The sequence below is a fragment of the Phalacrocorax aristotelis genome, chromosome 10, assembly GCF_949628215.1.
Source record: "Phalacrocorax aristotelis chromosome 10, bGulAri2.1, whole genome shotgun sequence".
In the NCBI taxonomy this organism is placed as follows: Eukaryota; Metazoa; Chordata; class Aves; order Suliformes; family Phalacrocoracidae; genus Phalacrocorax; species Phalacrocorax aristotelis.
In genome coordinates this window covers 1,586,790-1,614,470 of record NC_134285.1, presented here as the reverse complement: position 1 = coordinate 1,614,470, position 27,681 = coordinate 1,586,790, and the positions used below count along the sequence as shown (strand labels likewise).

The following is a 27,681-nucleotide window of genomic DNA, read 5'->3' as shown; positions in this document are numbered from 1 at the left end:
CCTGTTGCGAGCCTACGTGGAAAGCGCAAGCTCAGTCGCTTCCCGGGCTCTGCAGCATCTGACCAGAACAGCTTCATTTCTTTATCCTTCCATTCCTTTTCCAGGCAAGTTGCACCGCGGCGCAGAGGTGGGTTGGGAAGCGGTGCCCGGGCACGTGCGTTGTCATTGCGGTGTCCCCTCCCCGGGCCGCCGGCGCAGCGGTCCTGGCTCTGCGGGTGCATGGGGCTGGTGACGCGTGTGTCCTCTGCCCTCGGCGTGGGGACGGCACCGTGTCGGCAGCGATGGCAGGTGCGGCGGAGCTGCTGCTGGGGGCTGCTCTGCCCGTGAGCCGGAGGCATTTCCCCCTGTCCTCGGGGGTGCGGGTCAATGCCTCGCTCCCTGCTTTGCTCCAGCTCAGCAGGCTCCCTGCGAAGGAGTTGGGTGAGGAGGAGGCTGGTGCTGGAGGAAGGCTGCGGGCATACAGATGTGGTGTGTCTGCACCTCTCTGGGTGGTGCCTGGCAAGAAACTGGCCCCAGGGAGGCCAATTTGGGTGCTGGAGCATCAGCTGCCCTGGTGCAGAGCCAGGAGTTTTGCTGGGTCTGCTCGTGGTGCCGGGGCCTGCGAGGGAGCGTTTTATAGCCAATAAAACATTTAAATGGGTCTAAAGAAAGTCTAAATGGTCTGAATATTTAATGGAATACATTTGGCTTAATTTCACTTTCATCTTTTATTTGTGATAAAATATTGAATTCAGCTGTGCAGAACTGGGTTTTTCTTTGAAAGCAGAGGGGAGGTGGCTGAGCCAGCGGGGACGGGTGGGCTTTGGGGTGCCTCAGCCCCCCACTGCCGCCCCCATGACGGGCATTTAGGGGCATCCCTGCCCCTTGGCTCTCGCCTCACTCAGCCCCCATCATCCCCCCCAAGCCCTTGCTGCCTCTCCGCTGACTCATTTCGTTACCGCTGATGAATTATTTGCCCCCAGCAGGCTTCGTTTTATTCCCAGTGTGGATGCTGGTGATCTCTGTGTGCGCGCAGGGAAGGGCGAGGCGCCCATCCCGGGTTCGGCAGGGCTGGGGAGGGCTGCAGGGAGGCCACCTTCCCCAAAAAGCTGGTGTGGGGTGAGCCATCTCCGGCCGAGCTCGCCGGGCACTGACTGCGCATCATCCTTCCCCAAAAACCACCTGCCCCTTCGTCCTCTTCCCAAAGAGCCGCTTTCCTCCTCACATCTGCAAAGGGTGGGGAGACCTCAGCCGTGGAGACAGGGATCAGGTCGGTCCCGTTGATGGGGTTTTTGCTGGGCCCTGCGACGGTAGCGTCGAGCATCGGCGTGGCAAATAGGAGGGGCAGCGATCGGCTGCTCCGAAGCCTGGAACAGCGGGTGCCAGCAGGAGATCATCCCCCCTTGGAAGAAAATTAAAAAAGGGAAAAACAATCCTTTCCAAATGGATCAGAGCCGTGTTTATGGGGGAAGGAGCCACAGCTCGGTGTGTGCCTGAGCAGCTGTCCGCTCGTCCTGTGCTGGCCATGGGGGCACACACGCTGGTTCCTGTGGCAATGGGGAATTTAGGGATTGAGGGCTTGCCCGCCTGCAGAGCTTTTGGAAGCAAAACATGTTGTCAGCGGTGTTGTCCCGGGGGCGGGTGAGGGATGCAGCGAGCAGGGGGACCAGGGGTGGCTGCTGGCAGGGAGCCCCGAGGAGGAGGAGGGGGGCAGCTGGGGAAGCACTGGGAGCTGTGGGATTCCTGCAGCGATGCTCACCTTGCTTGGTCGCACCGCGCTGCCTGCGCGGCTCCTGGCCCTGCTCGCAGCCGGGCGAGAAGGGGAACGAAGCCGCGGTGCTGCTGTACATGCTTCTGGCTCCATCCAGGAGCGACGGAGCTGCCCCCGCTCCCCTGGCAAGGGATCTCCGGCAGAGCGGTGTAACTCACACCGCTTTGTTTGCTTAAGAGGGACATACAGCATTTTTAATCCTGGCTGAGCACCAAGTCATTGCCTTGAAGAATTGCCGAACCTCTCCAAAGCAACAGCAAATATTTCATCTTTATGCCTGCATCAGAAAAAATATTTCTTTACCATCATAAGTAATATGTGTTGGGAGCTTGTGCTCCTTCAGCGTTAAAGGGTGATGCCCGTTGCCCTGCTCTGCGGCCATCCCATGGTGAGGAGAAGCCCAGCGGGGTTCTGGGGGTCTTGGTGATGCTTCAGGGCTTCAGGCTGCGGAGATGTTTGTGTTGCAGATTCGGCGGGTCTGGGGTCAGTGCTGCCCGCAGGCAGGTCAGCACGCAGGAAAGGTTGTCTTCTAGAGATCGTAAGACTGGCAGCATCTCCCTGAGGATGCAGCTGGTCCTGTTGTGAACAGGTTTTGTTTCACTTTGTGTGTTGTTTTTTTTCAATATTTAATTTATTGAAAGGAGGGGAGTGGTGGGGAGCCGTGCCCAGCTGCATCAATGCAGCCAAATCTGCTTGGGTCAGACACCACGAAGCCGTCCACCTGCGGCGAGCCCGGACCTTGTCAGCCCTCATTCAGTCTGCCCGTGTCTGAGGATGTTTTCCTCCTTCCCGTCGAGCCGCGATGTTCCTGGGCCCAAGCGACACGCTGGGGAAATGGAGCCTTTGGCTTTTCCAGCTTTGCTTGCGCGGGCGTCACCACGGCAACGGCGCCGGCGAACGCCTCGTCCGACGCGCACCGTTTTATGGCATTAAGGCGGTTATTAGCGAAGCGCCGCCGAGACGGCAGCGGCTACGATACGCACCGGTGGTGTGATGTGTGCCGGGCACGGGGGGGCTGGCAGAGGAGGAGCGGGGGGTCCTGCCCCAGCACCGACGCTGCTGCTCCTCGTTACTGCTAATGAAGCCGAGCCAACCTCAGCTCCCGGTACCGTTCCCGCCAGGGAAAGCTGTTGGTGTCAGCACTCCTGTGCCTGTTGCTCTCAACATTGACACACCCCCCTGTTAATGATTTTTATTCCTTTCTGCCCCCCAAAGCCAAGCGCAGGAGGCTGCTGGAGGTGTTTGGGGAGCCCCAGCCCCTCCGGGGAGCGCAGACCCTGTGGGCCCCAGGACTGGCCGCTTGGTCAGCGATGCTGAATTGGGTCCAAATTGCCAGGGTTTGCTTCCCCCCGTGCCGCTCGACAGCAGCAGGTCCCCACCAGTGCCTCTGTGAGCTGATGACTAAGAAAAACACAACTGTGTGGCTGGATGAATAATTCGGCCCAGCCTTGTTACTGGGGAGTTTGTAGTGAAGACCCTGTCCAGGGACCTCCTTGTTGGAGGGGGCTGGTCCCTGGATGAGCATCTGTCTTGCAACAGGGGTTTGGTGCCCCTGGCAGAGCTGGGTTGATCCAGTCCCTTTCCTGGGTGCACAGGGAGCCCTTCCCCACGTTTGTGCAGCCAGATGGCTGGGCTTTAATTCCCCCCACCCCAGCGTTAAGCACACTCGGCTCTCGGGAGCTGCAGGGAAGCAGCTGTTTCTCCGGGGTCAGGGTTGCAGGATGACGGCATCATTTCCCTGGCATGGCTGGGCGCTTGCCCCCCTGCCTCACAGCCTGCAAAGCCCCTGCGGGCCCACTGCTTTCGGCGTCTCCCCATTTGCCATGCACCTCAGCGGAAACGCCGGGGGATTGTTGCTACTCTCGGCATCAATTTTTAGAGCGCGGCGCGGGTTTTGGCAGCGGCGCCGGCCAGCCCACGCAGCCCCAAGCAGCGCCAGCCTCGGGGAAGGACTGGCAGCTCTGCCAGCCTGGCGGGGATGCAGCGTTTTGGGGGTGAGCCCGCCGTGCCGTGCCGTGCCATGCACCTCCCCGTGGCACCAGCCTGGCACGGCTGGGCAGAGCGGCAGGGCAGGGCTGGGGAGAGACCCCGGCGCTGTGACGGCCGTGCCACACTGCCCCAGGCAGCCGTCACCGGTTGCATTTATTTTTTGCTGTAAACCATATGCTCTTGGGTGTTTCCGTAGGGGCTGAGGGGCCGCGGGGCATTGTGTGGTCACGTCGCAGGTCGGTGCGTGGAGGGAGCGGGGTCGGGGCTGTGAAGCATCTCAAGCCAGTACACGGCGGGTGTGGGTTCCTCAGGCTCTGTGAGTCAGTGCTCTCTGAAGGAAGAGTGTTCCCAGGAGATCACGCATCGCAGGTTTCAGATGAGTGGGCTTTTCTTTTTCCTCTAAGTGCCGAGGCACGCGTGGCCTGAAGCCAACCCCGAGCAGCTCGAATGACGCTGGGTCCTGGGCCCCACGGGCATGCTCTGCCCCTGCTCAGGGAGTGGAAAGGCCATGGGGAGCCGTGGGGAAGGCCGGCTCCTTGCCCAGCTCCTTCCCTAGACCTGCCACCATTTGCTGATGTGGCCTGGGGGTGTGTGGCTGATGTGACAGGACCAGAGCTGGACTGTGAATGCTTTGCGGTGAATCCTGCTGCACTGTCTTTGGGAGAAGGGCTGGCTGTGGGGCATCCCTGCGGGGCATCGCCATGGGGCATCGCCATGGGGTGCATCGCCATGGGGCATCCCTGCGGTGCATCCCTGCGGTGCGTCGCCATGGGCATCCCTGCGGTGCATCCTTGCAGTGCATCGCCATGGGGCATCGCCATGGGGTGCATCCCTGCGGTGCGTCGCCATGGGGCATCCCTGCAGTGCATCCCTGTGGTGCATCGCCGTGGGGCATCCCTGCAGCGTATCCCTGCAGCGCATCCCTGCAGCGCATCCCTGCAGCGCATCCCTGCAGCATATCGCACTGGGGCAGGCGCAGCAGCCCTGCAGCAAACAGCAGCGGCAGAACTGAGGGAGCCGGGGCCCGGAGAGGGGTGACCCCACCTGTCTCTGCCTGAGGCGGGACGTTTGTATTGTGAGGAGGGGGAATAAAAGGAGACCATCCTCTCCCCCCGCGCCCACTGTCACTGCAGGAGGTAAGTGGCGCTCTGCTGAACGGCAGCGCACGCTGGGGTGCTCGTTGCTGCTGCCTCTTCTCGGGCTTTGCTGACCCAAGAGAGCTGCAGGGCTGGGAACACCCAAAACATGCCAGCACGTGGCGCTGGAGCATGATTTGCTGCGGGGACGAGCCCGCCCAGGCCTGAACATTGCGCCTGCTGCTCTGCTGCCATGGCTTTCCCGCGGGATCTGCTGGGAAGGGACCAGCTCCGGCGGCATCGCCCTGCTCCAGGATGCGGGACGTGCACAAAAATCAGAGCGGTGCTAGCAGTGGTCCTGCGTGCTGTGGTGCTGGCAGACCTCGGAGAGCAGCACCGAGAGCACTTCATTTCGTTAGTGACAAGGAGCTGAACTTGGAGAGCCGGGTCTCGCCGCGATGGGGGTGCGCGCCGTGTCCCTTTGCACCGGGGTGAGTCGCAGCTTGGCGAGGTCGCTCCCCGCAAGGCTGGGGCTTGGCAGGTGGGATCGCAGTTCAGCCCGAACTTTCTTCAATACATTAACATGCTGCGCTTATAAACGTGCATGAATTCATGTGAGAAGTGCTTGACAATGCCTAAAATAACTTTCTTCCTGAGCAAGCGTTAATGCGTGGCAGATGTGTTTTTTCCCTCCTGAATAATACACACATGAGATCAAGTTGCTCCCAAAAGCTGGGTGCGCTGGCAATTCCCGCGGGGCCTGGCATCGCCGGGTGTTGCTGAGGCAGAGCAGCGGGGAGCGGTGCAGCGTCAGGGAGCGATCGATTCCCCGGGACATCAGCCCCGCAGCTTGGCACAGAGGTGGAAATCCTCTCCCGCGGACCCGGCCGCTCCAGCCTGAGTTCCTGGCTGTGGTTGGGCTTTCCAAGGGAGGTTCCTGGTGCGAGAAAAAAAAATCAAGGCAACCACATGAACCAAAAGACTTTGGTTCAGTTTTATTTGCAAAGCGGTTTGCAAGTGCCTGTGTCTTGCAGTAGCGCCCGGCTGCCCGGGAGCACAGGCCGCCCTGTGTTCCCAGCCCCGAGCCCAGTGCTGCCGCCGGACCTCCCGGTGCTGGCCATGACCGGCACTGGTGGGGCCCGTGGCGAAGCTGAGCCTCCCTGGTTAGCAAGGGGGAGGTGAAGCCTCAGAAAATGCTCACCCAGAGCTTGGAAAACAAACGCAGGGCCGAGGAGGGGTCCTGCCCTATGGGGAGGGGGCCAGGGCTCATCGTGCTTCAGCCCCCAGCGCCGCTGCTGCCCCCGCACGGCCCCGTGCATGGGAGCTGCTGCACCACCGCAGAAATGGGCTGGGGCGTCAGTGAGCGCTGAGACCTGGTATGTGCTGCTCCCAGGGTCTTAATGGACTTGTACAGGCTTCAGAAAATCTCATTATAGTTGTTCAGTCACTCTCTTTTCCCTGAATCCTTCGCGGGATTCAGCTGGACCCGGGCTCGCGGCTCAGCGAGAGCACGGCTTTCGAGAGCTGCCTGCCTTAGCTGCAGGTGAAGGATGCGTGTGTTTGTGTGTGCACGTGATAAAAAGCTACAGATTCATTTGTCAGGTCTTTGGGGATCTTTTTTTTCCCCCTTTTTGGGGATAAAAACTGCTATTTAATAATGCTATTGGCAATGTCATCTGCAGAAGATGCTGTGTTACTGCCAGATGCTGCCGGGGTGTTTTTTGCTGGATATTCAGACCTGATTTATTTTTTTTTTTTTTTAAATTGGATTGCAAAGTCGTCTCTGAAACTTTGGGCGAGTTCCCATCCCTTTAGGTGCCAGCCCTCTGATACAAAGCAGCCTGGCTGCGGTTAAAGGTACAGCTAATTGCATGCACTGTGGTGCCCAGGAGAGCCTTGGTGGCTGGAGCCCCGGAGCCCTTCTCAGCAGCCCCTTCAGGGTGCCTTCAGAAAGCTATGTTTTACAGCATGGATCGTACTGAGGGCAGAGGAGGGTGCCCAGAAGGCTGGTTTTGTAGCTCTGTAACCAAATAATAATATTCTTCAGACTGGGATAGGGCAAACGGAAATGTTTGGGCCAAGCATAACAGCAGGAAAAATTAATCTGTCTTAATTTGCCTGCCATGCCTGAGGGCTGCTCGGGTGTGTGGGGTGAGCTGGAGGAAGGATGGGCCCCCAGGACTCATCCTGTCCGGTCGGGGTCCCCCCCGTGTTTCTCAGTGGCTTTCTCTTCCATGAACCCCAGCACTGCCTGGCTGCTCTGGGGCCAAACCAGTTAAACTCCTCCTGAGCTGGGATGGGTTTTGTGCTGGACGTGAGACGGCTGCTGCAGGCCTTAAGTGTGGTTCCTGGGATCCTTCTCCTCGTCACAGCCGAGCTGGTCCAAAGCACGCCTTCTCCTGGAGGGATCATCCCGTTTATTGCCCTTGGAGGCAGCGGAGGATGGAGCACATGGGGCCAGGGCGCACGGCCTGGGGCTGGCTGCCGCCACCCGGGCTCTGGCAAGGGTGAAATGGTGCAAACCTGGGAGGCCGGTGAGCAGCAGGGCCATTGCAGCGGGGCTGCCCGGCTCCTCCCGCGGCTCCTGCTGCTCCTGCGCCCCACAGGCTGCTATGATGGCAGCACTTCTGACACAGGGACTGGCTTCTTTGACATAAAAACTGATGCAAGGCTTTATTTCCGCCCCAGAGTAGAGTCAAAATTTCCCTGTATAACAGTAATTGATGACCCGTTTTTCATTCTTGCGGCATTGACGGCCGCTGTGTTTGCTGTAAATGAGAAATGATATTGCAATAAATGCTCTGTGGAGATTCTTGTTCTGCTTTGCAGCACGGAATGTCCTTGATGAAGAAAATGAAGATAAATATGTTGAGTGCCACGTTACTTATTCCTGGTATTGGCACAGATCTGCGTGAGCCGTCTCTGCCCCCTTTGTTTCCAAGGCTGCCTGGTTTAGAAGTAAGCAGGGATATTTTTTTAAAATATCTCTTCTATTATAAAGTAGAAAAAAAAGAGACTGAAGGGGTGAGTAATGCAGCCCAGGGTGGTGGGGGAGCTGCCGCAGACCGTCCCCGGGCAGGGAGGAGGGATGCAGCTGTGGGCTCCATCCACTCCCGGGACCCGACCACGTGCTGGGAGCTGCAGGGATGGCCGGCAGCCTTCCTGCTGACTTTGGCTTTTTGGCTGCTTGAGTCTCCGGGACTGCTGGAGCAGATCCTATCCTGTGGGTTTTTAAGGGTGGAAACCCCAGTTTCCCTGGCTGCCCACGGGGCTGGGGCGCAGGCTCGCTCCGACATGGCCCGGACGTCGACAGCCTTGCACAGCCACGTCTCCCGCCCGCTGAGATGAGCCTGAGCCGCCCCGTCGGGCTTAAAAGCATCGATAGTCTGAGTCTCGTCTGCCTGTGCTTACTTCAAGGAACCATCGCCTTGATCATCCCCGGGGCTCTGACTTGCTGGTCAGATGGAGCAGCCAGGCTGGGGAGGGAAAGCGTCACCGACGTGGTGCCGCTCCCACAGTGCCGGGAGCCGGGCGGCTGCAGGACGCGGCTGCCGCGGGCGATGCCGAGAAGCAGAGCATGACTTTATTTTAAAATATATCATCCTAACCAGATCCTCTTACCCCTAATCTGTCCCTAAGACAGGATTCTCTGCTTCTTGCCAGAAAAACCTTTTATGTGCAGACTGATGTGAATAGAAGATGATAAGTCACTAATTCTTCAGTGTGTCTGCTCTAACAAGAGCCTTGACTCTTATCTCCTGCAGGGCTGGCAGCCAGGGAGATGTTAACTGTGCTTTAATGTAGCATACATGGCTCTTGACAAAAACTAGTGCTGCAGACGTGCCCTGGGCGTTCGCTGGGCGCTGCAGGGTGCAGGGAGGGGGCTGCGCTGCCTGTGGAGGCGAGGGGCTCTGCCGGGCAGCGCAGAGGGTCCGTGCCCACCTGGAGACCATGGGTTGGGGTGATTTATGTAGGGCAGGGCTCGCGGCTTCTCCCATCTCACCTGCGGCGCGCGCGGCAGGCTGTGCCCTGGCCAGGACCTGGCCAGGGGAGAGGGGACACAGCTGGGTGACCCCTCGAAGGAGGCAGCGAGAGGCGAGGGGGCGCGGGGCCGGCTCAAGCAGCGGAGCGGATCAGAAGCGCTGTATGCTGCAAGGTGCCGTGTGAAGCTGCTTTTCGCGGGGTCTGCTGTTGAACTGAGCAGTGAGCGCCGACACGTTATCGTTTCTGAAATGATCTCGGCGCCCGGGATGGGCGGCTGGCTCTGGAGCCTCTCTGCTGCAGGCAGGAGCGTGCAAGTCCTGGGAGGGGAAAAAAAAACAAGGCAGAAGTTTCTATTTTTAGCTGCAGAGTGCAAACGCACAGTGCTGCTGAGGAAATTAATCACCTGCCCTGGAAGATGAATGGTTGGGTTTTCTCTCCGAGCAGGTTGGTGGGATGAGGTGGAGGGAGCTGTGGGAGGGTGCTGGCTGCCCTGGTCTCCCCGGGTTTCCCCTGGGACGCATGCTGGGGCTGCTCGGGCACGTCGCCGGTGGTGGCACAGCACAGCTGCCGTTGTTCCTGCTTTGCATCTGAGGAGGAGGATCAGCGAGGATGTTTCCCAGCGGCCGGGCTGACCTCCAGCAGGACTTGGCACGGCTGGAGAGGGACTGTGTCCAGCCATGCTGTGGCACATCCCAGGGACCCCCTGCATCCAGCCTCTGTCACTGCCCCGCTCTCCCCATCCCCAGTGGCTTTCTGCAGGCTCCAGCACAGCATCAGGCTCTTCCCTTCCCTCTCTTGCAGGGAACGTGCTTCTGAACTGGTTTTTCCCTAAGCTGGGGCTGGTGGGCTGGCTGGCTGCGTTCTGCAGCGAGGCGCCGCGTGGCGGGCGCGCTGGCGGCGTGGCGGGGACGACCGCCTGCGCTGCCCCGTGAACCGGTGATGGGCAGAGCAGCCCCGCCACAACGTGCTTTGAAAGCTTGCACAAAGTCCAGACGAGAGCTCAGCACTGCTCTTACTGCTCTGTGTCCGCTCACCGCTGCTGAAACTTAAATATTTGTTCCCGGTTACTGTTTATCTTGTTGAACATATCTTGATTTTTGGGGGTGCAGATCCTCGGGCAATATCAGCCTCCTGCCTTTGGTTACCCCTAGCAGAAATAACGGGATGTTTTAAAACCAGCTGCTGCCAGGGCAGTTTCTCCACCAAAAGCTCTGGACAGCTTTTTCCTCGAGGTTGGGGCCACAGGACCAGCCTCAGGCACAGCCACACTCGGGGCTCCTGCCCGCGGCTCCCCCGTGGCGAGGTGTGGGGCTGCTGGGCGCAGCCGCTCTCCCGGCCGCCGAACCCCGTGATGGGGACGGCAGAGCTGCACCTTGCGGGGTGCTCGCTCACCCCGGGGACCCCGAGCTCACGCCGAGCTGCTGCCGCGCTCCCTGGGCCGTGCCAGGGTTGTGCACAGGCTGTAAATATTGCAGAGCTGGAGAGTCGGAAAAGCTCCAGCTCCTCACCCAGAGCCTGCTCGGGTGGTCTGTGCTTAGAGCTGCTGTGTCCCAGCCTCCCAGCGCCCCGTTTGGGCACCCTGTGTTGGCCAGTCGTTGAGTTTGGGTTTTTTGTTTGGTTTTTCTTGTTGTTTTTTTGTTGTTTTTTTTTTACCTCATTTCCTCATTTTCAGTCTCAAAAATCACCCAATTTGGCGGCTGTAGTTTTGAGGCACCAAGTTTCTAAGAGAGCTGCTTGTGCTGAGGGAGTAACGTGGGGGCTGCTCGTCGAGCCCTGACCTTGGCAAAGGGCTGGGCTGACCCTGAGCCAGGCTGCTGTGCCCGGGGAAGATGCTGAGCCGCCAGGACCGGCTTGCTGGCAGTGGCACGCGTGTGTGTGGGAAAACTTCAGGGTTTTAATGAGCAAATCTAATGCAGTGTCCTGCTGTTTTGGGCAGATTTCCATATCGATCCTTGATCTATTTTTACAGCCACTTTTGGAGGTGGTGTTTATTTGTCTGTCTGCTACGGCTCCATCACAACTGTATCCCAGCTCCTCCTGGCACGGGAGCGTTTGTGCTTGCGGAGGCGGGGGCTCCCCGGGCTTTGCCGGGCGGGAATTTGGATCCGGGTCCTGCCTTGGCACCGGGCTGGAGTCACCCAGCGTCCCTTCAGCCAGCTTGCCCCTGCCGTGCTGCTGTTTTTCTCTTGGCTTCCTAAAAATAAAGGATGCCCCAATCTATCACCCACTCCCCATGTGCTCCCGAGCGGCGATGGGGACCTGGCAGCCCACCTGGACCCGGCCAGTGCGTGGCACGGCAGCTCTGATGAAGTTTGCTGGGTGGCTGCGCTGCCAGAGCCGTTGGTGCCGCTAATTACCGCGGCCGCTGCCCCAGCCGCCTTCGGCCGCGCTTCATGGGTATTTGTTAATGCGGCTTTTTCCCCTTTCTGCAGGAACTCGCCCCCGCTTGGCCACAGGCGTGGGGGCTGCCTCCAAATGCACTAATGATATTTGGGTTTTTTTTTTTTCCTTTTCCATCGTAAAAGTGGAGGCGGGGACGGCTGGGGGCCGGACCCCCACCGGCTCTGGGGACAAGCCCACCACAGCAGAGGTGCTGGCACAGCCGTGGCCCCCAGCAGCGGCGGTGATGGGGACAGGTACCCTCAGACCCTGCCAGGACCCGGGTTTCTCTCCTCTCCCCCTCTCCAGGCAACATCCCCAGTGGTTTGGGGAGGAGAGGGCTGTGGGCCAGGCACAGCAGGGTCCCTCGGCCAGTCCCCAAACGCTGCCCGTCCCCTCTCCCCGCTTTGGGGCTGTGCCGTGCTGTGCCCACCCGTGCCAGGGGGATGCTCTGGTGGGTGGGTGTTGGTGGGTGCTCCTGGGCAGCATTATTTGAGCCAGCACCCACCAGAGGTGCCGGGGACCAGGGTGAGGGATTCCCCTTGTTGGAGCCTGAATGGTGTCAGCAAGCAGCTTTGTCAGGTTAATTGAGAAGCGAGTTAATCCATGTATCCGATTTAATTTCTAAGGCTTTAATTAATGAGCTGATGTGTGGAAAAGCTGGGTGGTGGCTGGGCTGTCATGCGGTTGCTCACCCTGGGTTACACTGCAGCCTTCGCTGGGTGGGCCCGGGTGTCTGCGGGTGGGCTGGGGTGGGCCGGTCCCTCCCGGTGCGGTTCACCGGCACCGCGGGGACCCTGTGGACCGGGGGAGCGGCGTCACCCAACCCACCGCCGCTGGCGAGCTGACCCGAGCGCAGCGCGGGGGAACCCTGGTCTGGGTGGGAGCATCGTCTCCGTCACGGGGTGCACGTTTTGGGGAGCAGAGCGGATTCGCCCTGTCACAGGCACTTTTTTCCTCCCTCCCCTCTGTCTCCGCATGGCCGCTCTCACGCTGCGGTTGCTGGGGTGGGATCGTGCCGGGGCTGCAGCCAGCGGGGCCGTTGGTGTGTTGATAATGCTGCTCTTAATTGAGGACCATCTGCACTTGGTAATTTAATTTTTCCTGCATCTGCAAGGTTCCAACTTTATTTATCTGATGTCCTGAGGATTATTTAACTTATGAGGATCACGTTCCTCCAACAAAGGCACTCCAGGCATTCCACTGCAGCCCCCGCTAGAAGGTATTTTAATAACAATATTAAAGCCCCAGGAAAAAGGACACATAAAAACCAAAATTGCAAAGAGCGACGACAGAGCTGAGTTGTGGGGACGGCTTCCCTGCCTGCTTTCGCATAGCGGGTGGCGTGCTGTGGGTATTACCTCTGTTATGTTAAACTGTGCAAGATTAAGAACAACACAACCCCTCTCATTGTGATCAGGCTTGGCAGCGTATTTCATGTTTCCATGCATTGACACACGTCGTCTTTTGTCTTTGGATGCTTATTAGTCATTAAACCCTCCGGGCTGTGCCTTTGAAGGGCTGCGAGCATGGAATTGAACTGCAGCTCCTCGAAAAAATAAGAATAATTGGAAGCTGGAAAGTCTATTAGCCGTGGTATGGGGGAAGACTTGGGCAACTGGTTCACATGGCACCGACGGGAGCTGTAGCGTGCTGCTGGCGGCAGCTCCTGCTTTTTCCCCCCCTGCTCCTCCAACCTTCTGCTTGGCTTCTTCACCTGCGTTTTGCAGCCAGCCTGTGCGTGGGGGCAGGCGGGGATGCAGGCAGGGATGCAGGCAGGGATGCAGGCAGGGATGCAGGCAGGAGCTGCTGCTCCGGATGGCTCCGGCCGTGTCTCCTGCCTGCAGGAGCATCTCTGCCAACACTCGCCCTGAAACGCCGCTCTGTTCCACACCGAAACCCTGGGGAACCCATTTTTTTTCCCCAGCCCAGTCCCAGCAGCACCTGGATCCATGTGCAGCCTTTAATTAGGTTTAAGCACTTCCCCCTCTAAAAAGTAGGTCAGTTGTAATTAGTGTGAATCCTGCTGCTTTGCTTTTAATTAAGCTCCTGAAGTGGAGGTCGGTGCATGAGGTGCAGCATCAGAGCTTCGGCTTTTTCCGCTGATCACCAGATGCTTCATGGTCGCTTCAGCTCGGCTGGTTTGTGCTCAGGGCCATGTTCTCCCTCCTTCCCTCCTGCCTGCGGTGGCCGGCCACGCTGGGACCACGGCCACCCTGGGGACATGGTCACGTCCCCAGGCACGGCTGTCCCTCGGCACATGCTCTCCTCTGAGCTGGAGGTGCTGGAGCAGCCGCGGGGCTGCGCAGGGAAGGGCACTTATTTGGTGCGGTTTTTAACATAAAACCCTTGGTGTCATCCACTGGGGACGGTGTTTGGATGAGCATCACGCTGGTGCGGAGCCCGGGGCTCCCAGCCCCTCTGACCTGCAGCGTGTGCCGGCACCTCCGGCGCGGCACCAGGACCTGGGGTTTTGGAGGGCAAACCGAGTGTAAAAGCTGGATCTTCCGCAGGAAGTAAATCTGCCCCATCTCACCCACGGAGCGGGTGCCCGGCAGCGTGGTTCCCTGTGTGCTGGGATGACACCAAAGGCGCAGCTTCTCCACTCGCATTTTCTCAGTGTTGTTCACCGTGTTGCATGTTTCCACCCCGGGGACGGCTCTCCTGGCGTGGCCGTGCTCGCCCGGGGGCTGGGGAACACCTCATGGCAGGGGGGACCCTCATTTTGAGGGCTTCAAGCCTTCAGCGGCCCTGGCTTCGTGTCCTGGGGAAAGCCTTGGCTCCGTGCGTGGGGCGCGGTGAGCTCGTCCTGAGCCCTGTTTGGCTCCCCCACCCCACAGCCTGGCGGCTGATTTTTACTGCTCCCGGGCTGTGAATCACTCCGCTCCCTCGTCTGGGTCGCCGTCTTTGAAGGTATTTGTAAACTGCGATCGTCTCCCCTGTGCCTGCTTTAGCAGACTGTGTAAGTTTAGTGCTCTGGCCCACTCCTGCCCTCTCCTCCTCATCTGTATCCTCGCTGTTCGGCGAGCGTAGATGTGCCAGAGCTGAGATGCCCCCTCTGCCCTGATTAAAAACATCAGAACAGAAATGAAGAGCCCCAGCAGGGCGATGCCGGGCGCCGGCATCCCGAGGCGCCTGGACCTTGGTGCCGAGCGGTGTGGGACGCGCAGGGATGGCCCTCGGCACGCGTGTGCCACCGTTTGCCTGGGAAGGTTTTGGTGGCCCCGGAGCTGGTGGCCTGCCCGGTGCCGGCGGGGTGAGCCACGGGCAGAGCCTGTGCTCCGGCCGGTCGGTGCCCGGGAAGGTGGGAGCAGGGCTGAGCCGATGGCTGGGCTTGGGGCAGCCCCAGCCGTCCCACGGCCACATGCCTGGGGAGGGAGCAAGAGGGAATTGCTCCGGAGAAAAGGGATTTAAATCGGGCATCACCAGAGCAGCAAACAGCTGCCCCGTCCCACCGGTGCACTGTTCCCTGGTGGTGTTTTCATCACGTCCTACTGCTTACCCTGCTAATTCCCATGGAATGAGCAGGCAAATTAATCTCTTCTCTGCTCCTTCCCCTGGGACTGCTAAATCATTAGGATTGGGTTTAATTAAAGCTTGGAGAGCCCAGTGCAGCTCGCCGGGCCGGCAGCTGCTCTGGGACGTGGTCAGGATCCATCCCCTGGCCTCGCTGGCTGGCACAGCCGCCCGGAGGGGCACCAACGGGCTCCCCCCGTGGCCCCGCGCTGCTCCCGGCTCTGCCGGGGCGTGCTCCGCGTGGTCACAAAAAATTTCCTGTTGGCTTTTAGGGAAAACCCCATGGGGCAGCGCAGAGGGGAACTGCCCCCTTTCTTCCTCCTTCCCACCTTTTGTGCTAAAAACAAACAAAACGGGAAAAAAAAAACAAAACCTGAGAGAAAGCAGTGCTCGCTGGGAGAAAAATGGGTACAAACAGCAGGAAGAGGAGTTATTTTTAAATTGCTAACTGAATATGGAGTAGTTGGCTGTGTATTTTGAAGGCCATTAAAATGGGATGCTGGTGCTCATTAATTTATTGCCAGAGGTCTTCTAGGCTGAGCCGTACTCCGCACTTAATCAGCCTCGCAGACACGAGGATTTAACTATCCAAATAGATGCAACTTGCAGCAGACACGGGGAATAATCTCCTGGCTGGGCCACGGTGCGAATGGCTCCAACAGGCGCTGGGACCCACGTACGCCAAGTTGGAAAATCAGGGAGCGGAGATCAGCTCAAGGGCTCGGCGGGGAAAAGCAGCCTGGGATAGGGGGCCAGGGTGCGCGTGTCTCCCCGGGGCCCCGCGCATCCCGCAGCCGCGCTCGCCCCTCACTGCCCTTCCTCTTCTCTTCTCTTTCAGAATAAGGTGCTGACGGTGGATGGGGTGAAGGTGAAGCTGCAGGTACGTCCCCGTGGCCCTGGGAGCAGCTCCCTCGCCCCCTCTGGGTGTCTGGGGCTGGGCAAAGCCCCTCGGCAGAGCAGCACCCCATCTCCGTCCTTTGCCATCGCGTCTCCCGCCCCGGGACAGCCTTACAAGCCCTTTCGGCTGCGCTGTCCCCTCGGCAGGAGCCTGCCCGATCCTGGGGGCTCTTCTGGCCGCGGTGACCCCCATCCCAGCCCGCCTGCCTCCGTGCTGCTCAGTGACTGCACCCGGAGCCGGTGAGACTGGAGCAGCTCCTCCGGGCTTTGCCTGGTGTTCCCAGGTGGCTCCTGCTTTGGGAGAGCTGGAGGACGGTAGGAGAGATGGAGACCCTCCGAAGGGATCCACGTCTCCTGGCTCAGTCTGTGCCCAGCCCATGGGACACACGGGAAATTCCATGTGCCCCCACAGCCCCCTGAGGCCTGACCATTTCTCTGACCCCTTTGCCTGGAGCTCAATAACGGCATTAGCGCTGATCTTCCCCTGACAGCAGCATGGCACTCTGCAAACGTATCGCTGCATTAAAAACTGATAAATTGAATTAGCGGGTCCCCATGCATCCATCTGCTGGATTGATTTGCTGATTAAGGGACATGTTGGGAGCCCTTTGCCACGCACTGTTGTCTCCACACGCTGAGAAGCGGGGAGGTGCTGCTTCAGTATTTATTGCACTTGTTATTTTTCCCCTATTACTGTCCCTAGAAGCAAACGGCTGAAGAAGCTTCCTGGGGTTGCGCCGTGCCGTTTGGTTTGGTGTTGGTTTTGGTGCTGGGTGGGTCCCTCAGCCTGCGTGGCAGCAGGTTGTGGCTGACCCCCACCCCCACTCCCATCTGCCTTCCAGATCTGGGACACGGCCGGGCAGGAGCGCTTCCGCAGCGTCACCCACGCCTACTACCGGGATGCCCACGGTAAGCACGGCCACCGCTGCTTCCCGGGGGGAGCCCCCTCCCTCCAGCTTTTCGGGGTGGTCCCAAGACCCTGAGACAACTCCAGGCCAGGTGAATCAGGAATTCCCGAGTGGGTTTCCCTGTAGGAGGTGATCACCAAGCATGGAGGAGCCTCTGCATGTCAAGGTGCAAACACCGTGTGTCTAAGGCATTGCCCGTAGTGGATTTAAGTGTGTTGCTTTATATTTTACAGCAGGAACTTCAGTGGTGCTTTGATGCCGCGTCCCCAGGCATGACCCGCTGCCTCGGGGAGCGTTGCAGAGCAAGCGCTGAGCCCCGCGGGCTCTGCTCGGCCACGCTCCTGCCTGGCACCACGGCACCAGCACTAATGCTCCATCCCTCTCTCCGCAGCCTTGCTCCTGCTCTACGATGTCACCAACAAAGCGTCTTTTGACAACATCCAGGTACGGCAGCACCTCCGGGTCCCTCCTGCCCGTCCCTCGTGTGCGATGGGCTGGGTCACGGTTGCGGGGTGGCCCCGGGGAGGGGGTACGTGCCGCAGGAGGTGCGTGTTGGAGGTGTGACCCGTGATCATTTCCAGAAGGGCTGCGGTTAATGCCGAGCGCCTGCCTGATGGTGGGTCTGCCTAGGAGGATGCCAGAGGACACCCAGAGAGCAAATAAAAGGGGTGACGGGTTCACTTCACCTGCAAATTAATGCTGTGTGTAACTACAGCACCAGCTGGAGAACTTGCTCCAGCAGATGAGCGCAGGCAGCTTTACTGAGCGAGGTGCTCCCTTGCCCTCCTCTGCACCTTTGGGTCCCAACAGATCGGTCTTGGGGGGGGCGTGTTGCCCCCACCCACCTTAGTGCCAAACCCAGGCAGGAGAGAGGGTCGCATCCTGCTGCTCGCACCTTGTCCTCAGCAGATCTGCCCTTCTTGATGGCTTTTGTGGGCGCCCCTTGCGCTGCCTGAGTCTGCCCCCCCACAGACCCAGCCCCCCCCCCCCAGCTGACCCTGAGCCCTGGCATGGGTGCTTCAGGGGTGCTGGGGCAGCAGCATCGGAGCAGAGGGCTCTGTTAAATCCAGCAGAGGTGAGGAGAGCGGATGCTGCCGTGGGCATGCTGCGGCATGGGGGGCAGGAGGACCTGGCCTCGCCGTCCCATCCCCTCGCCCGGCTGGACCCGTGTGGCTGCCGGGGGCCACCCACGCCAGCGCTGGCAGAGCACACCGTCATCTCAGGGAGCAATTAGCCCGGAATGACTAGGACGTAATTGCTCATGTCCCGGACACGGAGTACTCCGTGTGTGTCTGCGGCGAGCAGGCTGTGCGCCTGCAAAAACGCCCTGTTCAATAGCGCGGGAGGTGTCGTGCTGGCATTAACACCCTGGGGTGGGAGCTGTGATCTGCCACTGCAGCTCCTGGGGGGTCCTGCACCGCCCTGACGCCCGGGCCTGGGGTGCCTGGAGCTGTCCCTGCTCTGGAGCATCCTTCTGTTGGCAGCCCCGTGCCTGCCACCACCCTGCGCCCCGCAGCGCTGCGGTGGGGACAGGGCATGCCCTGCCGCCCTACTCCCATGTCACTGGCACCGGGAATACTTCCTGCAGGCTTGGACTGGTCAGCGGTGGCATTTTCCAGCCTGACAAGCTGGATGGCTTGAGGAGAGGTGTTTGCTGCCGGGCGTGATGGAGAGTGAGTGCTGCGTGTCTGCGGGCCTGCACTGAGGTTGTGATCCTGCAACGAGACAGAAAATCACTTGGAGGTTTCACGCTGCCGGGTAACGCGGCCCCATCTGCAGCATCGGCTCTCCCCACCCTGCAGGGACGCAGCTGCAGGGCACGCACAGTCCCGGTGGGGAGGAACGAGCACCCGGGGCAAGTGCGAGGTGCTGGAAAGAGGGATGGAGGAGGAGCAGGGCCAGAAGGGAGCCAAGGTGGTTGTCAGGAGTGACCGAGTGTCCCTTGGACCAACCCATCCGTGGAGCTGAGCACCCCAAGCCCAGCCAGGGGGGTGATGGGGTCCTGAGGCTGTGTCTGCGTGTGTCGGGCTCCTGCGTATCATCAGTGACAGGCTCTAACCCCGAATCATCCCTCGCTTCCTGGCCAGCTGGGTGTTGATTCTGGATGCTGCTGGGCGAGGGGCAGTGGGGGGGGCAGGGATCACCCTTGCCATAAGCGCGGTGTTGGGGCAGGGGCTGCGGCAGCGCTGCCTGCCTGGGAAGCAGCAAGTGGCCGCTTATGCTGTAGGGTCAGGGATTACAGGGAATTAGGGCAGGTTTGATTAGATTAGGCTGGATTAGAGGGCAGAGAAGCCACCCCATGGCTTGGGCTCAGCCACATGCTGGGACGAGCGTGCTCGGCACAGGGGCAGCGCGTGCAGGACATGGGCACGGGGCACACCCCGGAGCAAACCCTCGGCTTTATCCTCCAGAAGGAGGTTTAATCTCAACATCCCAACTGAGGGGGAATTGGGGTTAAAGTCCTACAGGCTGGTCAGGTGGAGTGGCAGCAGCGTTGAAAGGCTGCCGTTATCCTTGAAAATAGGAGCCTGGTCAGCAGCCAAAGCAGGTCGCTGGGGCTCAGTGGCACTGCAGGGGACCCGCTCGTCCACAGGGCTCCCTGGGAAAGGGTGTCCCCGGGGCTGAGTCGCTGGCTGCTGGCTGGCTTCTCCTGCCGAAGCGTGGGGTCGGAGGCAGCTCCTCTCCCAGGGCGCTGCTGAATCACGGGGGATCTGTAGGGCCGGCTGCTCCCTGCCTGTGGCTCCTGCCCTGCATGGCCCAGTTTCTGAGCTGGGCTTTTCATTTTGCATCTAACCCCCAGCCACCTCCTCCCCGTGTCCGTGCAACACCCCCCGGCATTGCTCGGGGACGGCAGCATATCCCCCAGAAGGTGCCTGGTGCCCCGGACTGGGGCAGCCCCCACATCGTCGTCATCCTCCTCCTCTTCCCGGAGCTGCTGCTAACCCTTCTCTCTGGCTGTCTCCCTCCAGGCTTGGCTGACAGAGATTCATGAATACGCGCAGCAAGATGTGGTGCTCATGCTACTGGGAAACAAGGTGAGTCCGGCCCCACGGCTTCAGCAGAGCCTCCTCTTCCTCCCCTGACAGTCCTGTGCCGCAGCCTTGGGCAGGGGAGGCCGTAAGGGGCCATGGGGGTTGGTTGCCTACTGCTGACCTTCCAAATCATCCCACATTGCTCTTTGCCGTTACTGTCGGCAGGTGGATTCAGCCCAGGACAGAGTGGTGAAAAGGGAAGATGGAGAAAAATTAGCCAAGGTACGTGTGGGCGCCCAGCTGCTGCAGCGGGGTCGGTTGGTGTATGCTCTGACGGGGGACGTGCAAGCGCGCCGACGTGTACGTGATGATGTACACCAGTGAAATGCTTAACTGGAGACCAGTCTGACCCAAAATACGCCTGGGAGCACTTTGCTTTTCTTCCTTTGTCTTGCTCTCCTCTTCCTCCTCATCTGCTCTTCCTCTAAGATTCCACTAAAGCTTTTTGCTTCTTATAGAATCGTAGAATCACTAAGGTTGGAAAAGACCTCTGGGATCATCAAGTCCAACTGCCAGCCCAACACCCCCAGGCCTCCTAAACCATGGCCCCAAGTGCCACGTCTGCATGTTTTGTGAACCCCCCCCAGGGACGGTGACTCCCCCACCTCTCTGGGCAGCCTGTGCCAGGGCCTGACCGCTCTTCCAGTAAAGAAATTGTTCCTAATATCCAACCTAAACCTCCCCTGATGCAGCTTAAAGCTGTTTCCTCTCCTCTTTATCCTCAAAAATTATTTGTTTGCATTCAAAAATTTCTTTGTCCTCAAAAGTGATTTCTGATGTTGTGTAAGAAAGGCTGGAGCTGTGAACCCTTGCTCGGCTTTCCCTGCCCGCCGCGGCGGAGCCCCTCTCCCAGGGCGGGGTATGAGCTCAGGCCGCAGGCACCGGTGTCGGCTGAGGCTGCCGGGGCTCGGTGCGTGCCGGGAGCTCCCGAGCCCCCCCGGGTGACGTTTCTGACGCCGGTGTGTCTTGTCCGCAGGAGTACGGCGTGCCCTTTATGGAGACCAGCGCAAAAAGCGGCCTCAATGTTGAATTAGCGTTCACAGCCATTGCAAAGTAAGTGACTGGTGCGGCGGCCGCGCCGGGCACCTCCCCCGCGGCGGGGACAGCAGGCTTCCAGACAAAGGCTGGCACTGTCATCATCTTCATTCCCTGGGCTCCCACCTCCAGCTCTTGTGCTGACAAGTACTTGCCATCTCACATGAGCTGTGAAGTGTCTCATCAAGGGGAGCTTAGCAAACTATCTAGCCCAAGTCAAGTTCAACTGAGCTGGGCCTGGAAGCTTAGAAGCAGGCAGCACAGGCAGAAAAGTAACCTTTTTTTGCCCCCTTTCCGCAGGGAACTGAAGCACAGGTCCATGAAGCTGCCCAACGAGCCCAAATTCAAGCTCCACGACTACGTGAAGAAGGAAGTGAGAGGCTCGGGCTGCTGCAGGTCCTAATGCGCTCGGTGCATTTGTACAGAGACTCATGCCAAGTGTTTGTGCGCCACGCTCTCTCCTCGTGGACGGTGTGTGCATGTCTGTCTGTCGTGTATGTATCTGCCTAAAAGATGAGCTGAGATGTGGGGAATGGAAGCAGCAGCAAAGCTCTCGCGGCCGGGGCGGACGCTGGCCGTGCTGCAGCCACGTGCCGGGCGCTGCTCCCCTCGCCCCCATCACATCCCTCCGCGCTGCGAGCCCCCCGGCTCCCCTCGCCGCTCGTCCCCACGCAGGTGGGAGGTGGGCGGTCGGGAAGGGACTGGTGTGGGCTGGGGATGGTCTCGCCATCGCCATCGCTCCTTCCAGGGCCAGGGCAGTCGGCAGACCCGGCTGCCTCTACCCGCTCAGCAGCAGCCAGGAGCGTTACAAGGCTTCTTTAATGTTAGTAGGAATTAATGGTGTAAGGGGAGCGAACACCTTCCCCACACCTCACATCTGGGTAGGAAAAAGTCCCAAATTCCCTTTTCTTTCCCCGCGTAGCTGGAATTCAGCTGTTCAGACCCCTGGCCTGGGGCGCGCAGGAAAGACTTGTTTTTGAGGCAACCATTTTTGTAGTTGTCTGTCCATCTTTCCCATGGTGTAACACACCTCCTCGATGCAGGCTTCTCCCCTTCCCCGCAGAAAAGAGCTTATCCGTCCGTTTGAGTAAGCTCCTGCTGACCTACCTGTTGTACAGCAGTCCCCTGAATGTTCATCTGTTCCGTAAAGGCTTTGGTTCTTACTACTGCTGTTTCTAGTACTTTAATTGAGAAGAAATCGAATGTATTGCAGCTTATTCGAAATACCGTCATGTAAGCGTGATAGCGTTTTTAGACTGCAACAATGCTTTGGTATCTTCGAAGTTCTCTTGGGACAGCTCTTTGTTAACTGAAGAAAGCTGGGGGGATGCTGTAGGCGTGGATTTCGCAGGTTTCAGACCCTTCTGCCAGCTCTCTTCTACGGATGCCTCACCCCTTCGGTCTGCGTCAGGCGTTTGGCTTTTTGTTTTTGTTTTAAGCTGCACTTGTAGGTACAAATTTGATTTTGGATGAAGCGTTTGGCCTTTGGCAATTTTCCTTGAAAAATTCCACGCTCGTGACACCGGGTCCCCCCCGCACCGAACCTCCCCACGCTGCCCTAAATGGGCCACTTGAAATAAACCCTGTCCTTCCCTCGCCAGCCAAGCCCCAGCTCCCTCAGTGGCCGGCTCAGGCGCCCCTGCCCCTCGCTCTCCTCGGGCTGTCAGCGCTGGCACTGCGCTCCGGGCACGTACAAAGACCCTCCGCGGCTACCGTGTGTGATTTGGGTGGGCAGGGGCTCCTCGGTGAGTGGCAGGAAAACAAGCAGCTACTGCTTAAAGCAGGTCCTGTGCAAGAACACCATGAAAAAGGATCCTAAAACAAACCTACTGCAAACAGCAGTTTTTCCTAAGTAGCTCTTTAGGGAGAAATAACTCTTTCAACTGTCTGATTTAAATTTTATTTAAATTATTTATTGAAAAAAAAAAAAAAGTTCCTGCAGGGATATTTGCAGCGCACAGGCTGGGGCAGACCCCTGCTGCCGGCGCCGCGGGCCCGGGCAGGCAAGCTCTGCTGGCAGCAGCAAGCAGGGCCCGTGGGGGAACAGCAGCCGGGGCCCCCCCGTGTCCCACCTCAGCAGCAGCGCTCCCCACAGATCCCAGAATCCCAGGCTGGCAGGGACCTCAGGGACCATCTAGTCCAACCTTTCTAGGAAGAGCCCAGCCTAGACAAGATGGCCCAGCGCCCTGTCCAGCCAACTCTTGAAGGTGCCCAACGTGGCCGAGCCAACCCCTCCCCTGGGGAGATTATTCCAGTGGTGACTGTCCTCACTGTGAAAAATTTCCCTCCCGTGTCCAATCGGAATCTCCCCAAGGGCAACTTGTGTCCATCCCCCTTGTCCTCAACATGGGACTCCTTGTGAAAAGGGAGTCTCCACCTCCTTTGTAGCTACCCCTTAAGTACTGGTACATGGGGATCCAGATCCCAGGGGCCGGCCAGCACCGGCACTGCTGCTCCTGCTGGAGCAGCAGCCATCCCTTCCTCAGCAGTAACTCTTCCCCTCTACCCGCTCCAGAAGGCAGTAATACCTAAGATTTGCAAGTAGCTACACAGGGAAGGCTCTGCAAATAATGGGCGCCGTCAGGAAGCACACAGGGATCTGTAAAACTGGCTGCTCCACGCTGCTTTGGTGAGCTTTGCTGCCTGACTAGTGTCTCCTACACGAACCCGCCTCTCTTACAGCCACCTCCATTCTCTCCCCAGGCTGCGTAGCATGCGCTTGCTGTTCGAGGTTAAGGAAAAAAATGGAGTGGGGCTTTGCTCTAGTCCTGAGCTTGCCGAGTGCCAGTGCTTTGGTATGCCAGCTGTGCAGGGAAGGGCCAGCTCAGCAGAGGCACAGAACAGCTCAAATAGCTCCGATGATTCTCCATCCGTGCCCAGGCCTGCCTTTGGCGCTGCGTTTTCGCAGCTTGACCTCAGCAGCAGCCCTGTCGCGAGGCGCCAGGCGCTGCACAGATGGGCTGCCCCCGATGCCACAGGGAGTCTCCCTGAAGGTAATAATAACCAGCAGTTTTCTTAATGCCCCCATCAGGCTGCTGCCTTGGCTCTTGCTCACGGGGCAGGAAAGCCTTGCATCTTACCATCTTGAAGAAAAGGCTTAAAACTCTTAACTTATTCAGTGTGGGACCAAAACCAATTAAAAAACTAATTTAAAGATGTACATGCTATGCTCTGGAGTACTTTAAACATGCCTGTTGGGAACTAACTCTACTACAGCAGACATCACAGCTGCGTTTTGGGTGTTACACCCAAACTCTAAGCCAGACTCAGCCCCCACCTCTCCCAGTCACAAGTTCCCTCTGTCCTGGTCTCCCAGCGCCTGCACACTGACCTCGCCCTAAAGCTCTTCCCTCAGACTGTTACTTGTCATCTTCTTCCACGGCCTTTACTGCCACCAAGCGATGAAGAATAGTTCAGCGCATTCAGACAAGCCAGAGGACTCGGCATTACACGCAACTTCTCATTTTTGCTGGCTCTCGTTTACAGCTTTTGTTTCATTCCTGTTAATAAAATTTTTTAATAATCTTTGTGGCTACAATGGTATTTTGATCGTCTAACACACGCACCTACGCTGCTTAACCACTCAAAGAGCTCAGCTCATTCTTGAGCCCACCTAAATCCTTCCGTTACCAGCATGGGTTCAGCACCCAGCAGGAACTAAAGGGAGCCGGGCTAAGCTAAGGTGCAGCGCAGGGTTTAAGATGCTCTGTTTCCCTTAAAGTGAGCAGTAATAGCAGAAATGGTCTGCTGGGTGCTCAGATGCAAGCTGGTCTGTGGTTTTATGTGATTTGTAAAGAACAGAAGCAAATGCAAAACAAGTAATTTCTGAAAACTTTATTAAAAAGCTTTAAGACCTTATTAAGCCTCAAGGACTACGAGACTTAAATTAGTTGGCTACACAACCTAGTGCTGGAGTTCACGACAACTGCTGGCTGTGATCCCCTTCGGTTACCCACACTGCCACAACCACCACCTGCCATTACATTTACTTTAAGCTACCACACGGGGTAAAGCCAATGACTGGTGATTTCCTGTACTCTGGGCAGCTCTGCAGCTGCTTCTTCATGCTTTAAAAGCTGCCCTGACTCCAAGCTGCACGGCACGAGGCACAGCAGCCTCCCGGCGCCATGCAGCAACCCCAAAACAGTACTTTTTAGCCGTACTCGGAGCTGCGCGGCTCGCTCTGCCCCAGAGCTCGCAGCCACGCCGCGCCCTCAATGGCGGCTAAGCCAAGGCCGCGAAGCAGCTGCTCCAGCCCCGGTTTCACCCACCGGTGCCTCCCTGCGGCCGCAGATCCCAGAAGCGGCCTACGGGGACGCGCGGTAAGCTAAAAACAAGCGATACAGCCTTTTACCTGGCCGAAACCCGGAGGCTAACCCTGCCAGAGTGGGGAGGATGCCGCCGGGCTCCCGCCTCGCCTCGCTGCCCCTCAGGCCGCCGCCGCCCGGTTCCCGCCGGCCCCTGAGGAGAGAAGGTATGGCGGTAAGATCAGACCGCGCCGCCCAGCCGGCCCCGCCGCGGCTCCCTCGGGCCTCAGCCGTGCATCCTCAGCAAGGGCCGCGGCCGCCCGCCGCCCTCAGACGAGGTGTCAGAAAGAAATAAGAGATATGATCATCACCGGCCCGCCGCGCCCCCGGCCCCACTACCCGGCCTCGCTCACCTCTGGAGTGGAAAGGCCGCTCGTAACTGCCGCTCCGGCCTTTATATCCTACCCCACTTCGTTATTGGTCAGGCCACCTGCTCACACTGCCAATCGCGAGCGGTTGGGGTGATCGCCGTCCCGCCTGTCCCAAGTGCTCATTGGTCGCCTCCCTTCCTCGCTCCAATGGCGCCGCGAGGCGCAGCGTGGCCCGAGGCGGTGGTCTGCCGTCGTCTGATTGGTCCCTGGAGGAGGCCGGGCCAAGCCAGTAGTAACAGTGGTTGTAGCATAGAGTGACTGGGAAAGCGCCAATCAGCGCTGAGCCGCGAGGGCTGCTGGGAAGTGTAGTCCTACAGCCAGGGCGGCCCTGCGTGGAGCTGGGGGGGGCGGCGGCGTTCCGGACTACAAATCCCGAGGAGCGTATGGGGCTTCTGTCCCGGGCGGCAGCGGGGCCGCTGGAGGAACGGGGAGCAGGCCTGGGGTCGCGATGTGCCGGGGCTGGGCACCGGCGCTCCGGCCGCCGCTGCCAGGTACGCGGTGGGGCCGGGCGAGGGGAGCTCCCGGCCGGGGCGGGGACGGTCGGGGCTGCGGGAGTCCCGTGAGGGGAAAATCCGGGCGCGCCGGGGCCGGGGGCGCCGGGCCGCGGGTTGGATCGTTGCTTGTTGAACTCTCCGCAGGTGCCAGCGGGGTTTTCCAGGTGTGCGGAGGAGCTCGTGCACCGCCTCCTGCGTCCGTCGGTCCTCGGGGACCCCTGTCCGTGTGTCGCGCTCCTCGCCCCGGCCCTTTGCCGCTTGACATCTCCTCGCGGGGCGGCCGCGTTCTGTCCCTTTCTGCTCCGTTCCTTGTCCGGCTCCGGGTGCGTGTTGCTGGCGGTTCTCCCTTGGTTCACCTCACCTTGTGCTTTGGTTTCACGGTTTGTGCAATATGGGATATTTGGTGGCAGATCTCCCTCACTGCCCGTTACACGTCTCTGCATGGAGCAGGCAGTGAAATTGCGCTATGCTCCTTTCCTTTTAGGCATGCCCTTTAGCCCTGCCTTAGTCTACCCTTTAGCCCTGCCTTGGTCTACCGACAGCTCACAGCTGCTGTTCCTCTGACAGACTCGCTGCCAAAAGACTCTTCTCCAGCTTGATCCGTGGCTTTGGCCTGACGATCCCGTCATGTTGTGTGAAAGCCTGAAGTGAGGACTTTCTTTCTGTTCAGCTTGCTTTTGAGCACTGTTGGTACCAAAGACGGCTCAGCAGGCTCTGCTGGGGGCCGATGAGTGTGAGAGGAAAGCTGGTACATAATCCAGTCAGGTTGGGTATGTAGGTAGGAAACCAGGTCCAGGCTGTTTGCCCCCGGGGGGTGGTAGGTGTGTCGTGAAGAAGTCCGGCCTAGAAGTTATTCTTTTTCCTTTGACAATGTTGCCAAGTGCTTTGTTTCAATCCCCACGATTTAATCTTGCCTCCTTTTTCACCCCAATGACATATTCTTTTCAGCCTTTCTTAAGCAGTTGTTAGTGTTCCCATTAAATAGCTGTTGTGTTTTGGCTTTGAGCGTTTGTCAATGCCTCGTGCTTACAGCCACAGTGATGTTTGTTGGGTTTGCAGGGAGAGGTCTGTGTGAGTGAAGGATGGTTCCAGAAATCCCATCCTGAGGGGAAGTGGAATGAGAAAGTCGACCGTGCCCGTGACAGCCTTTACGCGGCTCCCGGGGAGCTCATACTACCGGGAGGTAGTTCATAGAAAGCACTGTGTGGCAAAGATAACCCAGTGCACCCCCAAAAACAGGGGCTGCACTGTGTCAAGTCCTGTACAGACGTCTGCTAGCCAGGAGTCCGGAGAGCTGGACATCACCATTGACAAGGAGCAAGAGAACAGGCAGTGCTGCCCTCACTGCACACTTGGGGAGCGGAAGATCAAAGGGTTTTGGGATTTCCTAAGCATCAGGCAGAAAACTGTAGGAACAGGGAAGCATCCACAGTCTGCTGGGTCCCCCTGCAAGTTGTAGGGTCCCCTGCCCTGGGTACTGCTGGTCTCAAGTAAGGCTGAGAAAGGCCAGGGTAAATCCAGCTGTGACAATACAGAAAGCTCCGGCTTTGCGGTTTGGTTTGCTGCAGTGTGCAGCTGCAGATCGCTTGCAGGTGAAACTGCCTTGCAGAAAGGAATGTTTTGCAATGAGAGAGGTTAAATTTTACTGAGTGGCAGTAAGAAACTGAACTGGAGTGACCAGAACATTCAGTCAGGGAATGCAGGTACCCTCACTGATAACACCCAAACATGAATTTTCACGATGTTGACTGAACCCAAGGAAAAAAACCCAAATCCACAGTTTTCAGGCAGTTTGGTTCCCTGACCCGAGGGATCGCGTGGTGATACCAGCTGCTCTGCAGCGTGAGCGTGGTGGGGCTGGGCCACAACTGCCCGTTCCTGTGGCAGCGCAGCCTTAGATGACCTTAAGCAACTTGTGAAGCACCACAGGCGAGTTTGTGCCC

General features: G+C 58.8%; 2 protein-coding genes and 1 non-coding gene across 4 annotated transcripts in view; 2 read left to right on the top strand and 1 right to left on the bottom strand.

Moving 5' to 3' along the window:
* RAB26 (RAB26, member RAS oncogene family) overlaps positions 1–22,484 on the top strand; it is a 32,455-nt gene extending 9,971 nt beyond the window's left edge. The window contains exons 3-9 of the mRNA XM_075104631.1: positions 15,533–15,574; positions 16,434–16,500; positions 16,891–16,943; positions 19,469–19,534; positions 19,697–19,753; positions 20,508–20,584; positions 20,867–22,484. Coding sequence (XP_074960732.1) covers positions 15,533–15,574; positions 16,434–16,500; positions 16,891–16,943; positions 19,469–19,534; positions 19,697–19,753; positions 20,508–20,584; positions 20,867–20,969 — 465 coding nt within the window. The 3' untranslated portion in view covers positions 20,970–22,484. The remainder of the gene's footprint in view (positions 1–15,532; positions 15,575–16,433; positions 16,501–16,890; positions 16,944–19,468; positions 19,535–19,696; positions 19,754–20,507; positions 20,585–20,866) is intronic.
* A 2,610-nt stretch (positions 22,485–25,094) lies between these two features.
* On the bottom strand, positions 25,095–25,189 carry LOC142062977 (small nucleolar RNA SNORD60). The gene has a single exon (XR_012662598.1). It is a non-coding gene; the product is annotated as a small nucleolar RNA SNORD60 (small nucleolar RNA).
* A 405-nt stretch (positions 25,190–25,594) lies between these two features.
* TRAF7 (TNF receptor associated factor 7) overlaps positions 25,595–27,681 on the top strand; it is a 37,056-nt gene continuing 34,969 nt past the window's right edge. For both annotated transcript variants that reach the window (XM_075104627.1, XM_075104623.1), the window contains exon 1: positions 25,595–25,735. The gene's annotated coding sequence lies outside the window, so the exon portion shown is untranslated. The remainder of the gene's footprint in view (positions 25,736–27,681) is intronic.